A 17236-nucleotide genomic window follows, 5' to 3' on the forward strand; every position below is an offset into this window, starting at 1 on the left:
AAACCCCCTCCGTTTATTACCAGATTTTCCTACACCTCACTTGACTTTCGTCCAAGTCTGGCCTAGGCTAGAAATTTCCAAGTCACTACTCAAAAGTTTTCTGTCCTAAATTATTTCCCTATTGGATTTTCTATAACGACAGAAATAGGCCGTACAATAGTTATCAATTTAGCCATCACTCATCCCCGAGTGATAAACTAGGAGAACTGGCTAAGGCAAGAGTAGAGTAGAATCTGAATCGTCGAATAGCTGGGGATACTTGTCTCTCATGTACACATAGAACACTGGATGGACTCCAGATAGGCTAGGCGATAAAGTTAACATATAACCACTGGCACTACACAGTCAAGAATCTCAAATGGCCCGATGTATCGAGGACTAAGCTTGCCCTTCTTGCCGAATCCCATCCCCCCTTTATGGGTGACACTTTTTAGAAGAACTTGCTCACCAGCCTGAAATGTCATCCCTTACCTTACGGTCTGCATACTTTTTTCTGTCAACCATGGATTGCTAGAAGCTTAGCTTGGATGTTTCTCACCTTATCCTGAGCATCTTTCAGCAAATCAACCCCCAAAGGTTTCACATCTCCAGCCTCAAACAAACTAACACACACTCATAATACCCGAACAATCATAGTTCTTATCAACATCTCCATCTCACAACATAAATTCCTATGAGTTTAAGTTAAAAATTTGATCTTTAGACATCAGATACTCATCGAGGGATATGTCCAAGCATACAAACCCTCTAACAACACTATCGAAAAGCTAGATTTAGTAATTGTGATTGTAGATTACCCTAAGAACAGTAGAATTGGACCCAATGATCCCCACATTCAACCACACATAATCGATACATGACCTCGACGACTAGATGAATCTTAAGATTGTCGGACAACCATATATACGCATGGTAGCTCTTCTATAAATTCTCATAAGCAAGGTGGTACATGTAGAACCACTGGAATACTTTAACAACTCCAAGACAACACCAAATTTGTCATCTGAAATAACCAAGTCTTTCCAATCATCCCACTCAACCAAGAGAACATCGTAGGTACGGTACATCTGATCCACCCACGTGTGAGCATAGCTAGTGAATTATACTGACAACCATGTACAAAATGAAATAGATGGTCACATAAGAATTTACGAAATAAATATTGAATAACACTATAGGTTTTCCTCCGAAGAGCCGATACCAGCCATTCCCATTCAGTTGACTCCACATACTCTTCACATCATTTCACTGAAGCCCACGCTCTCAATATTAACAACCATCATAAACACTCCGACCATTTAACTTACTCTAAACCAACACTTTTAAACGAAAACTTTTCTTAGGTATTTAACGATCAATAGTAATAAACTTTACGACTCAAACCAGGTGTAAGTCCTTTCAAACACTCAATACCTAATACAATTGATCATTTCTCACATTGCAAATTCATACCTTGACAAAATATATCACCACGAATGTAGACTTACAATGAAAAATCTGAATTGTAAATTCAACCATTTAACACAATCCCCTTATCCATCAACATTAGCTTGTACCTTGAAGATTTTTATGAATTCATGGATCTTCGCTTATCATTGATCGTATCTCCATCGATCTTACAATATCTTTTGCTAAAAATTCAATCGTACTCATTGCTAAACTCAAAAACAAAAACAAAGCACTTATTATCACACTCGAACTAATGTATGTACACTCATTTCTCAAGTATTTTCTAATAGTTTTTAACAAATCTGATGGACTTGTAACACTATTATCATAGCCACAACAAAATGAATGAATTCAGGCGTCTCTGAACCCAATTATCTACCCCTCTGAAGATACATCTTTAGCCTTTGCAATCAAATAAAATATTCTTGCTCTCGCCTCTCTCTAAAGGTTGTACTACATCCCACTATTATTTTTTTCTTCATTATGACTCTAGCTCTTTTAAATTCTATTTGAGTGGTGTCCCACCATCTCTTAAAACTTTTCATACAACCACGTTACTCACCAAATATTAGAAAAACTACAATCTTAGATACTCGCAAGTCGTAATTACTATACAAAATTCGATGAACCAACAATGTTATTATATAGTTGCATCCCATCACAATCTATTACGAACTCTTATTACCATTATGCCCAGTTAGCCCTGGCTATCACTACTAAGTCAACATTTTCATCGACATGACACCTCAAACTCAAGTATACCCATCAAATTCAAAGGACTAACCCAATTGTATACACACTTTCTTACTAAAATCTTCAATTGTCTTCACCCAAGTATACTCAATGAGACTTTCTTTATCCATAAGCTTGGCATTCCGGTATCAATCCACTCATTTATGGCTTAAGATAAAATCACCAGTCCTCATACTACCCTCCTACTTCTTAACAGACAAGACAGGAGCATCCCACGGGGAAGCACTAGGACAGATGAAACCTTTATCAAGAAGCTCTTGGATTTGAGTTTTAAGCTTTCTCAACTCTGTCGGGGACATGCGATAAGGAGGAATAGAGATGGGGAGATTTCCAGGTCCCAAGTCAATGTAGAAATCTATATATCTATCTGATGCATACCAGGCAAATCGGTAGGAAACACTTCCTTAAATTCAGACACTATAGGAATAGACGCAATAGAGGGAGACTCAACATCAACATCTCGAATATGAGCCGAATACCCCCAACACCCCTGCCCCACCAGTTTCCAAGCCCGCACGAAAGATATGACCTTAGTTGGCTTTGGCTTGTACACCCCTTCCCACTCTAACATTTCTTTACACGGGATCTCTAGAGTTATCGACTTAGTATTACAACTAAATACAGCATAATATGGGGACAATCAAGTCATGCCTAAGATTATATCAAGGTCACTCATATCCAGAATAACCAAATCAGCCCAAGTCTGGAAACCCATAAATAGGACAGGACATGCACGATATACATGGGTGACTATGACAAACCCTCCAACTAGGGTAGAAACATGGATGAGGGCATCAATCACATCAAAAAATGCATCAAATCCCAAGGTAAACTGAACTGACACATATGAATAAGTAGAACCCGGATCAAACAAAATAGTAGTCATCCGGTCACAGACAATAACAGTTCATGTGATCACTGCATCAGACGCCTCAGCCTCGGTCTTGCCAGAAAAGACATAAAATTGAGCCTTTTCATCTTGACGGTGAACCTCCTTGCTTGGTTGCACTGCTCCCCTACATGCATTACCATTTCCCCGGCCTCCACGGCCTCGCTGATTTCCTCTTCCCCCACCTTGTGGACATCCTCTGCTATTACTTCTGCTGCCTGTTGGTACCACTGCTCTGGTCTGCTATGGCACGGGGTCAGACATGTACGGATGGGGACAATCTCTTCTCATATGTCCAGGTTCTCCACAATTGTAACACACTTAATAACTTAACCAAGTAAGCATCGCTGCTATTGGAGTAGCCGTATCATGACCTCTTTTTATATACACTCAATCTAGGAAATAGTAGTAGAGATTCTAACCTCAATTGTCGTAATATAATTTCATCATTTACTAAGCAACCCATGCATGTTATGACAACAATACTAAATGCATTTTCCAAAGTAATGATGTTCATTATCTAGCCGTCCCTTACAAAACTTCTTGAATGTTGTCACTTATAAGCTTGAATCTGCAAATCTGACCTTAATCCCTTTACAAGCGACGAATTTGCTCTTTTTGACTGAAGCAAAGTGGAGTACCATATTTGGATGAAACACAAAATTTAGCCTTATTGGCTACAACAAATATATTATGTTGCTCTATATTCAGAAACTCATCTCTCCTCCTATCCCTCAAGGTTCAGGGTATATATTTCTCCATAAAGAAAGCTAACAAATGTTTCCCAAGTCATGAGTAGTGCATTTACCAGTCGACACTCAACATGAGACCACCACCACATTCTGGCGTATTCCTTGAACTGGTAAACCATAAACTCAACACTAAATCACTCTACTTTATCCATCTTATGAAGCATCTCATGACAATCAACAAGAAAATCATAAGCATTTTCAGATTCAAAATAATGGGGATTCAACTTTAAGGACTTACTAAAAAGATCATGTTGGTCACTAGTCATTACATGCTCTCATTGAATCGGGGAAACATGCTTATTTGGAAGGACGTATCCTCTCTTGCTAGTGTTGGTGTTACCATTTATGTTGCTCTAGTTCTGACCATAGAGTGAAGGAGGAAAGATATCAATTTGTATCACCTAGATATCAATTGGATTCAAGTAATAGCACGAAGAAAGAAAGAATTGAGTTTTCCTATAGTCTTATAGCCTCTCAAAGAAAAGTACAGACGTTTCCGTATCGTTTCAAAAGACTCTACTAGACTTATTTTGGTACAACGAGATCAACGAACCTAAGGCTCTGATACCAACTTTGTCATGACCTAGACAGTCTTGATTGGCACCCACATTAACCCTCCGGTGGGAGAACCATTACTACAACCCAACTAATCAAAGTAACGAAAGTTGAAACATTTAAAGATACGAAAATAGGTTTAAATGAAGAATAAAAATGGAGTTCCCATAAACTCCAAAGGTCTAACAAATAACTAACAAAACTATTGCGGAGGTTCAACCCCTAGAAATTGAAAGTCATTGTACCAAAACTCTAAATTCAACAAGTTTAAGAAAAAAGGGTACAACCCAAAACTAAACATAAGCAATGTCTAAAAACATAAATAGTCTAAGTCCGAAAAGAGTGGACTAAACTAAGGATGGATCCATGGCAGCCTGAAAGAACTGGTGCACCCTTGAATCCAGTCTCGATCAATGTTCTCCTAGCTGAAATCTATTAGTAACCACTTGAAGATGCCCTGTACTCAACAAAGAACGAGCAAGTGCAGTATTAGTACACAACCACAGTGTACTGGTAGGATTACGTGGCTATTCCAGTAAGCGAAACATAGGCAAGCAATCACAACACAGTAAACACACATATACAAAATACATAGATCAATTATCCTTTCAAGAACAACATACAGTTCTCAATATCAACGAAAAATAGACATGAATGTAATAATCATAGTGGTCCTCTCATGGAACCGACACCCAAATTATTAGTGTGTCGAAATGTGACACTCGATCCAATATAGTGTCGAAACGTGACACCCGATCTAATATATGTGTCGAAACGTGACACCTGATCCAATATATGTGTCGGAATGTGACACCTGATCCAATATATGAGTCGGAATGTGACACCTGATCCATTCAGCACAACCACAATCACAATCAAACGCATAATGAACAATGCTCATAGTCATACAATCAAGTAATGGGTTCATGGCATATAATTGTTCATATATATACTCATTTGCATTAGATTCGATTCACATTCAACTATGCACATAGGCACATGCATACAATGAAGCAATTAACCGGCATATATCACATAAATAGGAAATCAAACCATCACCTACCTCGAAACCAAGCTTGAATCCTCCTAAGACACTTGAGCCTTCCCTTTCTGAATTCTTTCCGCTTGTTCTTGGTCTAAAACAAGTAATTTAAAGCAAGGATCAATAAAAATGACTAATTTACCCGGATAATAATCAATCTATCTATCCATGTCCAAACACAAGATCCTAATGTTCAATTAGGGCTTCTCCCACCATTAACTTTAGGTCAAAACCCTCTCCCAATGATAATTACCCAAGAATCTAAGGTATACGGATCGAAAGACGGATTAGGGGAGTAATAATCTTACCTTTAGCGCTAGAAGTGGTGGAAAACTGTCAAGAATTTTCCCTGGGTCGTCCCTTAGCTCTTAAGAACGAAGTTTTGCAGAAAATAACAATTTTGGGGGTTTTTCTCAATTTAAGTCGCGACTGTCTCGTCATAGTGGGACTCATCCCTCTACAGCCGCCCCGCCCTGGCATGATTAATCCCACTTTGGCGCCTTGCACGGAGACAAAAGGTCGTAATTTGAGTTCCAAACTTTCATTTCGCAACACACCTTCAACCCTTGACATTCAAAAACTACCCTTTCACACTAGGATCAGTTTCGGGAGTTCTACTCGCCCAAATTCGATTCTGTAAAGCCGTACGGGCTCTTTAACGTCTTGGATATCCACTCATGTGATCAAATTCATAATTAAACCCCTTGTTTATTACCATATTTCCCTAGACCTCACTTGACTCAAATTTCGTCCAAGTCTAGCCTAGGCTAGAAATTTCCAAGTCACTACTCAAAAGTTTTCTGGCCCAAATTCTTTCCCCATTGTCTTTTCTATAACAACGGAAACAGATCGTTACACTACTTGACAAGAAGTTTAATGACTTTATGTTGCATAAACTACAACTTGATGTTCAAGCTATGAAAAGCCTCAAACTATTGGAGAAAAGGATTTGATCAAAAACTCATTTGAAGAGTCCAAACTAGATTTAAAAAGTACTCATCATTTACCGATTTATTTGTTGTATTTTTATAATTATTCAGTTTAATATAGAATGTTCTTTTTGTGGGGGGCAAATTTAAGACTACAAAGTTAAAAGACATTTTTATATATTCTACATATCCTTAGATTAAAAGTTTTCTTTATTTTTTAAAATTTTATATAGAATTAAAATTAGACAAATCTACATCAATCTTTTTATCTATACTACCTTAAAAGTATGAACTAGCTAACTTAAATAATAAATTATTATAACCCTCCCCCTCCCCCCAAACTTAAAATACAAAATTTAGTATATATTATATTATATTATATTAAAAGCGGACACTTCTTCACATTGAAGGGTTGTGACATTTTCAAAGAGTTATAACTTTTCTGATTAGTTGTGACCTTTTTCAAAGGGTTGTGACTTTTCCGAAGAGTTGTGACTTTTCCGAAGAGTTGTGACTTTTCCGAAGGGTTGTGACTCTTCTAAAGAGTTATGAATTTTTCCGATGAGTTGTGACCTTTTTGAAGGATTGTGACTTTTCTAAAGAATTGTGACTTTTTTTTTATAAGCCACAATAAACATTTTTCATACACTACCTTTTGTTGGCTATAAAAAGAGGGGTTTCCTCACATATTTAAACTATAACTTTTTAAAGTTTTTTTATTGTTCTTTTTCTTCTTCTTAAAACACTCAATTTTGTATAGCTTCTATATTTTATATCAATATTTATTTATATTATATTAAAAGTAAGAACTCCAATAGTATAATAATAACTAAGTAATTCAGTATAGGGGAGGTAGGAGAATTATATTTAAGAGGTGTAACTAATAGATTTTAAGAGTGACTCTTTTTATTTTTACATATTACAATTAATTTTAAAATGACAAAAAATTATATAAAAGCCAGGAAAAAGATAAATTTAATTGTAGGTCATAGAGAAGTGTTAGATCATCTTATCTATATCTAACTTTATATTATAAATAGTTATAAGTGTTTTTCGGATGTTGATTTGACAACTTTCAGTAGTAATCAAACGAAAGTTTACATCCACTATTCATAAGAACTACCCTTTATCATTCCATTTATAATTGTTTATTGAATTTTTTATTTAATATTATTGACATTATTTTTAAAAATAGTTAGTACATAATTTGATATTCATGTGCAACGCACGTGCAATCAAAACTAGTATTTTATAAAAAATTAAGAAAATTTAAAAAATTTGATTAATCGAAAAATCGAATTTATGTAATTTGTGACTTTTTCATTTTCCTCATATTACCAACTCCTTCATGCCCAACATACCCACATAGGTAAGACGAAAATAAATGTGTTTTTCCACCGAAGTCAAAGACCAATGATATCACCAGTTAATTATTTTTTGTCGATTTTTATTTTCTTAAAGATGTCTTATTTGCTTTCATAATAGCAAGATTCTAAATACTCCATACTAAAGAGGCTTTAGATGCTTAGTTTAGATTCATCTAATGTTAGTTGCATAGATTAAACTATTTTTTCATTTCATCTTTGTTTTTTCATGCTTTTTTCTATTTTTTTCATAATCTGCCAATCTCAGAATTTTTTTATATGAAAAGTGCAAATCGAAACGAATCGAATTAAATTTAAAAAAAATTGAATCAAACCGAAGTAATTTCAATTTGATTATTACTTTCACTAAATCGAACATCAACAAATTGAATCGAATCGAATAGACCGTATGACCACCCCTATACTTAACTTAGAGCATGTTGGACATTATTGCTAAAAACTACTTAATTTTAGAAACACTTTTTTAAAATAACTTTTCAGAAAAGTGTTTTTGAAAAAAATAATTTGTGTTTGGTTAATTCATTTAAAAAGTGCTTTTGATAAAAAGATTGTGATTGGCAAAATTTTTTTTTAAAATACTTTTGAAAGTCAAATCACGAAAAAAAAAATATTAATGCACTTTTAATATTAAGATTATATATAAAATATCAAGTAAAATATATTTAAAAATAATTTCACAAATTAAATCACTACATACGAAAAACTCATCACAAAAATAAATAAATATAAAAAATATATTGATAAATACGTATATATAACAGAGATATTTTAGTCTTGAAATAAATATTTTTTTGTTTCTTCTTCTACTTTTTAAGAAAATATTTTTTTAGTTTGTTCCCAACAAACAAAAGTTGTTTCTGGTTCATCTTAAAAGTTGTTTTATTGATTAGCTAAACAACTTATTTTTCTAAAATAAATATGTTTTATTCAAATGAAGTGTTTTTGGCCTTCTAATTTCAACGGCACTACACAGGCTCTTAATCTTGAAGGATTTGACTTGGGCTATTACCATTTTTTAATGGGCAAACTACATAAATCCCACTAGTTTAGGTTCCAAGTACTAAGATTTTCGATACTTTCGAATATTACTTCATCTACCATATTTCGTGCGTTGAATACATGAGTCTGAATTTGTGAGATACATGTATCTATCAAATTTTTAAAATGAGATACATATTTTATTTGTTTAAACTAATTGATTGTAACTAATTTTCTTAATTACAGGAGTAATTGAGGATTTTCAAAATACATAAATAATTAATTCTGAAAATTTAAATTAAACTAAATCCCTTAATGTAAGGCGGAAATCAAGGAGTGTATCTATATTTAATTAATTTTATTTACTATTCTTTGAAATGATGAATTCATTAATATTAATAATAGAAGACAAAAATATGCATATCTTGGTCATTAATTTGATTTATTTTATTTTATTACTCTTAAAATAATAAATTCATTAATTTGAAGTATCTATAACCAATATATAATGTTTCAACAAACTAAACACTTACATACATGAGTGTTATACAAGTACATTCATATGTATCATAGAAATATCTAGTATTAATTTCATGTATTTGTAATTTGTATCTAGTATTAATTTCATGTATCTTTTTTATACAATTTGATGTATCAAATATCAATTTCATATCTTATATTCAAAAATATGTATCTCAAATGAATACGAAAATAGTCAGATACATTGTAATAGCATATTATATATATATATATATATATATATAAAGACATGGTAAAAGACAGATACATATGACAACACTCAGGTACAAGACTGAATAAATTGTGTTAAATACATGCGTAAATCTCCAATAATGCATAAATCTCATATATATATATATATATATATATATATATATATATATACACACACTTAATAAGATACATTGATAGCGTCTAGATCCGATAGGAGAAGTGATGTGAAGTTTCTAGTTGAGTGTGTAATTGGCACCGTCGTTAGTGTCGATTTTGATAAATTTATTGGGCTTGAAATCTCCGCTTACAATGATAACCATTGTCTCTGCGCACGAGAGGCTTCTCCCCTTGCGAGAAAAAATGATGGGTACGTGGGGAATTGGTTTGAAAGTGGAAAAATCAAAGGCAAAGAGTTTGACGTGTTTTTTGATAAGTTGTAGAACATCCATTTTAATGGAGTGTTTCTTTTCAGTGACTATTGATAAAGGGAGGAGAAAGAGGAAGAGTTGAAGTTCTACCCTAACTCATATTCCCTAAGAGAAAGATATTTGATTTTAATTAAAATGTTAATTTTGAAGTTTAAATGTAAAAATAATTAATCAATTCTAATTTTAAGAGATGTGAGTATTTGATTTGTATCTTTAATAATATATGACATAAAATATTTAAAAATGGTACTCATGTAGGTAATTATTTGAAAATAAATGTAAAATTAGTAAAGAAATGATGGTGATGTACTAATAAAATAGTTTATCCTTTTTTTTTTTAATTGAAAACTCTTTTGTTACCTCCAACTCAAATTTGTCCACTGAGTTGGGTGTATTCAGTTGTCAAAATTCAATCGACGGCTATCTGTAGGTATCTATCTATCGGGTTACAACTTTTCCGATCAGGACATGGAGGCGGCTCCCTCCAATCCTACTCATAATATCATCTCCACCGCCCCTTCTGCAGCAATTAGTATGAATTCCTCGGTCGCGACCCACCGGAATCCGCTAAGAGTTGACTGGCCGACAGTAGACGGACCACTGGGTCTCTCGGAGCAGGAGTCCGTCGATCACGCGCGTAGATTCTTCAAGTTCGGGTTTCTACTTCTTCCTTGGCTTTGGGCTGTCAATTGCTTATACTTTTGGCCTGTTATTCGTCGTCCTAGCTCCTATTATCATCCAGATCTCCGCCGATGTAAGTCCTTTATACTTTTGGTTAAAACCTCTATATAATTGAGACGCATTGCGTAATTTGTCTGGAGAAATCCATCTGAATAACCCCAATGTTAACGCGCATTTCCCAACTGTTCCAAAAAAAATTGAAGGGTTCGAGTTTAAGGGTGAACTCATCTAATTGTATGAAATAGGACATGATATGTTTTTCTAACAAAATGAATACCTATAACCACATTAACTTTCAGATTCCTGTGTAATGATTTCCTTAGTCTTCTTCATTTTTGTATTTTCTTTTTCCAAAACTTCTTTGAAAGAATTTCTTCTTCTTCTTTATTTGAGTTGAGGGGTCTCACTATCCTCCCCACAGCCACTTGTGTAATTACACGGGGTTTGTTATTGTTTTTGTTGTTTTACTTAAAGTGCATCAAATTCAAATTCATAGATAAACAAAAAATTTACAACAATGTAGTTGGAAAAGAATATTGTTCGACTCTCTCAAGTAATTGCCGCCAAATTAATTGGGATGGAATGTGAACTTATATGCTTCTACTGTTTTCATGAGTGTACTATTTGCTTTTGGGTTTTTGGGGTTAATTTGGTCAGCTTCGGCATTATGTTACTGAAGGGAGACGTGTCCTATTTGTGTTGTTATGTATTAGGTAAGCTAGAACCAGCAGTCATGTGGATCAGCCATGAGATAGTAAAGATAAACCTTACCATTCGGATCTCATTCTGATCATTGAATCTTTTCATGCTATGTTAATTCTTGCTTCTACTTTTGTGCTGCTGCAAGTTTTGTTAAACCTTTCACTTATTTCTCATATGGAATAATATTAGTATATGAGAAAATGAACTCATGAAGGTAATTGTTACTGTAAAACATCTTATCTGGTTGTCTCGTTTAGTCTGATGTGATGTATATTTGATAGGGTTATGTTGATGTGGTACTTGTTGATTGCATTATTAAGGCAATAGATACTTAGATAGTCAAAACTGGAATAAACTCCTCTAGCTCAATAGATTTAGGAAGCTTATTGAACAATTACACAAGGTAGGTGAGAAGTTCACAACCTTTGAGGCCTGGGGCAGGGGGCAGGATTGCTGAAAAGGGGTCTTTAAGTTTTGAGATGCTAAAGTAATATTCATTATACCTGGTACTTCGAATCAATCACTAGATACTAAAAATCAATTTGTTGGTAACAAAGTTAATGTTAAGAGTGATGACCAAAAAGTGCTTGATATTCAAGAAATATAAATCAAATGTCATCCATGTTGTGGAGTTGACTTCTTTGTTTAAATGTAGAGACTTTTTACAGCTGTCTGCATTATGTTTAGCTGGATAACAAAACATTTTACAGATGATTATCTCAAAAGAAAAAATTGAAACATTTTCCAGGTGTTATATACCCTCTTTCTCCTAGGATGGTTATGTTTACATGGAAAACAAATTAAATTTAGTTGGATGATAAGTCATTTCCCCAGAGGTTATAAGTTGTACCATTTTTTATCTTCTAGGGTGGTTAGCCAGATTTTAGGGCACTAGTTTGAGAAGTTAAACAACGGTAACTGGGGCATAACTTAAGAGTGTATAGCAAGCATTACTAAAAAATATTATTACTTATATGAAAAAATGAAGGGAAAAGGGTCAAATATACCCTTATACTATTGGAAATAGTCTATATATACCCTTCGTTATACTTTTGGATCAAATATACCCCTACCGTTATACTTTGGCACATATATACCCCTAATTTTAACGGAGGGACACATGTCAACTCAAGAATCAAATAACCCACCTACAATTTTAAATACCCAATTCCTTTGAAACCCACCCATTTCCTCCGGTGACCCACATTGAACCAAATCAAAAATCTTCTCTTTTGTTTACTTCGATTAAACAACTATTCATATTTTCAGTAAAAAATCATGTCTAGTATCTGTTTTTGTTTGGGGTAATCTGAGTGCTGAGTTTTGATATTGATCGAAGGTCCTATGGACGAAGCGCAAAAACACAATGCACACTCGGCCAAGTTTGCTTTTGGTTATGGATTTCTGAATCCAGATATCCGGGCCTGAATCATTCTGGTTAGGATTGCTTCTTAATTGGATCTGATTTCTCCTTAGATTAAAAATAAAACAAATCCATTTCCATATTTCCTTTAAAATCAGCACTCAAGCACGACCAAAGCTCACCTTGAAACTCAAGGAAGAAGTGAAAAGCTTATACCATCTAATTGAATAATGGCACGAAGATCACATGAAATTTTATGATGAACTCTTTGCTGATTTTTCAATTTTGCTAATTGTAACTTTTAGGGAAATTTTTGCATCAAGGTGGATAAGAAACTAACAGTAATAATGCAGTAATTTGCTCTACATTCCCAATTTCACTACACTAATTTTCTTAGTTTTTGCTTCAAAGTTAGATAGAGAAAAGAAATATTAATGGATAGAGATGAGTTTCAAGCTAATGAATCAATGATGAGGAGAAGTTCTTGTAGTTACTATGTCTCAACTAGATGCCCTAGTTAACTTCTATAGTATAACTAGCCCTTCCCCGAACTCCCGCAAGCACTTCCTCATTGAGTTTCACAGTGAACTTTGTGGTGGTTGAGTGTTGATTTTAATAGAAATTTTAGATAGAGAAAATGGGTTTGGTTCAAGGTGGGTCATCAAAGAAAATGGGTTAAATGGGTGGATTTTAAAGAAATTGGGTATTTAAAATTGGGGTGGGTTATTTGAATCTTAAGTTGACATGTGTCCCTCCATTAAAATTAGGAGTATATATGTGCCAAAATATAACGGCAAGGGTATATTTGATCCAAAAGTATAACGGTATGGGTATATTTGATCCAAAAGTATAATGAAGGGTATATATAGACTATTTCCAATAGTACAGGGGTATATTTGACCCTTTTCCAAAGAATGAAATAGATGAATTTGAAACTAGTTTGCTAGAGAAAGCTTGAAAAAATATGCGTGTAGAAAATAATTATTGTTTTGGGGTTAGTGATTTTATTAGCTTTGACTACACAACTTGTAATGAATGCTTCATTTTGGTGAGAAAGGACTTAGGAGTTGTTTGGTAGGATGCATTAGAAAAATATAATGCATGCATTAGCTTTGTGTACTACTAATACCTTATTTGATATACTTTTTCAACCTATGTATTATGGAGAGTATTATGCTATGTATAACGAATACATGACGAATCATTGTGTTAGTAATGCAAGGAGTTCAAATGCATGCATTAGTATAGTTAAAGACACAATCGCCTCTGAGAACCTTTTCTACATTATTTACACCATATTTGTGAAGGGTATATTTATGAACATATAATTTTTTATAAAAAAAGAAAGAAATGCATGTTATTTTAATATACCAAATCAAAGAGTGAATAAGAAATAATCTTAGCATAACATATACCAGCATTACTAATGCATTCTCTTCAACACTATTTTTATACACCCTACCAACGACCCTTAATGTTCTGGCCAAGAAGAAATTGTTGTCAGATTTCAAAAGTGCTAAATTAGGTAAGTGTGCTCTGCTTGTCTGGAAAACAATCTTTCAAGTCTTATCCTCCTTCAAGAAAGATAAAACTGCTTGAGTTGGTGCATTCAGATTTATGTGGTCCAATGAAGACCTTACTTTGGGTGGTGCACTTAACTTTGCTACTTTTATTGGTGATTGTTCAAGGAAACTTTGGTTCTATGTCTTGAAGACTAAAGACCAAGTGTTGGACGTCTTTAAGTAGTTCCAGGCTTAGTTAAGAGTGTTGAGAGAGAAAATAGGAAAGAAGTTGAAGTGTATTCGTACGGATAACAATGAATATTGTGGACTGTTTGACGAATTTGCAAGCAACAGGTATCAACCACCAGAAGACTCCTAAAACTCCTCAGTTTATTGTTTGGCAAAGAGGATGAATAAGACCTTGATGAAAAGAGTTAGATGTTTGCTTTTTGAAGCAAAGTTGTCAGGTTCTTTTTGGGGTGATGCTTTATTAATCGTTGCACATGTTATTAACCTATATTTTGCTATTGCTTTCAAGAGTGATGTTCCAAGCGAAGTTTGGTATGAGAAGGATGTTTCCTATAGCAATTTGAGAGTAGCTATTGTTCACTTTCTAAAAATATAGAGCTACATGACTCCAAATCTTGCTCTTCTAGTTTCTAATGGAGGACCAAGTTGTTGGCAACACTTGGTTCAAATTTCAGCTTAATCCAATAAGAAAGAAATCATGAATTGCCAAAAGAAGCTGGCTGGTCAGATTTATTTTCATCTGCACTTTCTCTATATATTGTGCTCTACCTCTCTGCCAAACCATTAAGCTGAGAAGTCTTTTGTTGTTGATACCTTGTTGCTTGCGATGTTCGTCAACAATACTCACCACCCTTATCAGCACGAAAACACTTTAGCTTCTTTCCCAGTTTCTTGCTCACTGAATGCCTGAAACTGCTTAAAGACACCCAACACTTGATTTTTAGTCTTCAAGACACTGACCCCAAAGTTTGCTAGATCAATTATAAGTGTTGTGAAAAGTGATTGCCTCGTCGCCAATGGCGAGAGGAGAGGAGAGGCAACCCTTTATCGCCTATTAGCTTTGTAGCGAGGCGATCTTCAAAAGGCGACGCCTATGGCGAGAAAGGCGTTGCCTTTTGTATTTTCTTAAAAAAAGACTACCAATTTAGGATTTTAAAAGTTCAATGGTAATTTTAGGGTTTTCTTTCCAAATTTGCACAGTTGCACTTTTAGACCTCGACTGTGACTCCAACCAGTCAACACGACTAGACTTCTCCGTCGACCAACGAGACTTTGCTGGCAACTTCAAAGTCTAACCATTACGTATTTCTTCTTTTCTATTTTGTTCTCTAGCTAAGTAACTCTGAAGTCGGAAGAAGAAAAGAAGAAATACGTATTGGTTAGACTTCTTTTCTTCTTCCGACTTCAGAGTTACGTATTTCTTGGAGGAGATGATATTTGAAAGACATTTCTATTTTGTTCTCTAGCTAAGTAGTGCTGACACTTTTCTATTTTAGCACTCTTGAAAGCTGACAACAATGTCTTCTTTGCCAGAATATCAAGTCCTTTCTCTATAATCTGGCTAAGCCTCTTATGCCATAACGTTGAAGAGTTATTACACTCTCAATTGCATTCATCATATCAGTAGAAATCGTAGTCTAGTACAGACCATGAGCCACAATTAAGGAACCCTTAGTGAGTTTCCACCACAATATAGTCATGTTACCAGTTTCAAAAAAGAATTTCCACCACAATATAGATATCTCGAACCAAAGCTTTGGTACAAATTATTGGTGTTTGAAAAGGTGTGGTTCACACAGCGGAGTAAAAACAAACAGGCACTAAATCCTCTCCTTGTCTGGTGAGAACAAAATATCGAACATTGAAATTTTAATGTGGAAAAACCTCTACAATGTGATGAGTAAAAACAACGGGATCAGAACTCCACTTTATTGATGAGAGAGTTACAAAATTTCTCCAAATTGGCAACAATGTGTGTGTGTGTGCGCATTTATATTGTGCTCTACTTCTCTTTTATATTAGTGTTTTTTTTTATTTGCTTCATCTGAAGAATATTATATGCCTATTTAAGAGGTGAATACCTCTCCGGATGTCACTGATGGCATCCACAATTCCAAATTATACTTGTGTGTGTCTGAATTAGGTTTCATGACATCCTTGGCGACTCCGATAACTCTTATATAGCTATCTCTACTTTAATCTACTGGGCGTATTACAGTCTCTATTCGTTTAGGTTTTAGAATGTTTTGAGTTATAGATGTTAGGTGAATTTCATGGTGTTTGCTTTTATGAGAGCTTAGAACAATTGGTTTCATGGTGTTTACTGTTATGAGTTATCATTTTAACTTGGGCCTGCAAGCACTTGTCTAATATTGAGTTTTGAAAACTATGATTTGTAGATGTTGTCAGGTCAGCAATAGGTTTCACGGTGTTTGCTGTTATCCTCTCAAGTTGGGCTCTTACCTTTTCCATTGGAGGAGAGGGTCTATTTGGTCATGCGTGGGACAAGCTAGTAATGTACAACGTTGCTGAGAAATATGGGTTGACGGGGTGGATTTAGGTACTTATTGCATTCATTTGTGGTCAAACCTCGTAGACACAAGATTTGTATATATACTTCCCTTGAAAAAGACTGAGAGACTGGAATATCTCAGTTAGACAGTTACCATGATTCTATTAAGTAGTGAGGAAACCAGGGAAGATATGCACCTTTTGAACTCAATTGTATGCAAAACCCAAAGGTATACATTGCAGGCTGTAGCTTGAAAGTTGTCATTTTGGCTAGTCAGATCTAGATTTTATTATTTCAGTAGTTTCTTCATAGGCTTCTTCACCGTTATCTTAGGTATATAAAAGAAAACCTGACGACCTATTTTCTTATCGGACACAACTTATCGATGCTTCCAATTGAATTTAAAATATGAGGTAAAAAATGATAATTTCAAAATTCACTGGATCCAGTTAGCACAATTGGTCCTAGTTCATCTTTTTCCAATATTGAACTAATTCATAAATGTAATAGCATAATATGAATGGCTGCTTTCTTTGACGATGTTTACTATGTAA

The 17236-nt window shown here is 34.4% G+C and overlaps 1 protein-coding gene across 1 annotated transcript; it reads left to right on the forward strand.

The window, feature by feature from the left end:
• The first annotated feature begins 10262 nt into the window (after positions 1 to 10262).
• Positions 10263 to 16948, forward strand: LOC125875138 (probable gamma-secretase subunit PEN-2). The gene is made up of 2 exons (XM_049556230.1): positions 10263 to 10646; positions 16570 to 16948. The coding sequence occupies exons 1-2, from the start codon at positions 10361 to 10363 to the stop codon at positions 16728 to 16730; spliced, it is 447 nt and encodes a 148-aa protein (XP_049412187.1). The 5' UTR covers positions 10263 to 10360; the 3' UTR covers positions 16731 to 16948.
• The last annotated feature ends 288 nt before the right edge of the window (positions 16949 to 17236 follow it).

Source organism: Solanum stenotomum, chromosome 8 (genome assembly GCF_019186545.1).
Source record: "Solanum stenotomum isolate F172 chromosome 8, ASM1918654v1, whole genome shotgun sequence".
In the NCBI taxonomy this organism is placed as follows: Eukaryota; Viridiplantae; Streptophyta; class Magnoliopsida; order Solanales; family Solanaceae; genus Solanum; species Solanum stenotomum.

What these genes read in the sequence shown, in the direction of transcription:
- LOC125875138 (XM_049556230.1), top strand. Translation starts at nt 10,361, where the DNA reads ATGGAGGCGGCTCCCTCCAATCCTACTCATAATATCATCTCCACCGCC. An exon ending in TCATCCAGATCTCCGCCGAT is followed by an intron (nt 10,647 to 16,569) that starts GTAAGTCCTTTA and finishes TATGATTTGTAG; the next exon opens with ATGTTGTCAGGTCAGCAATA.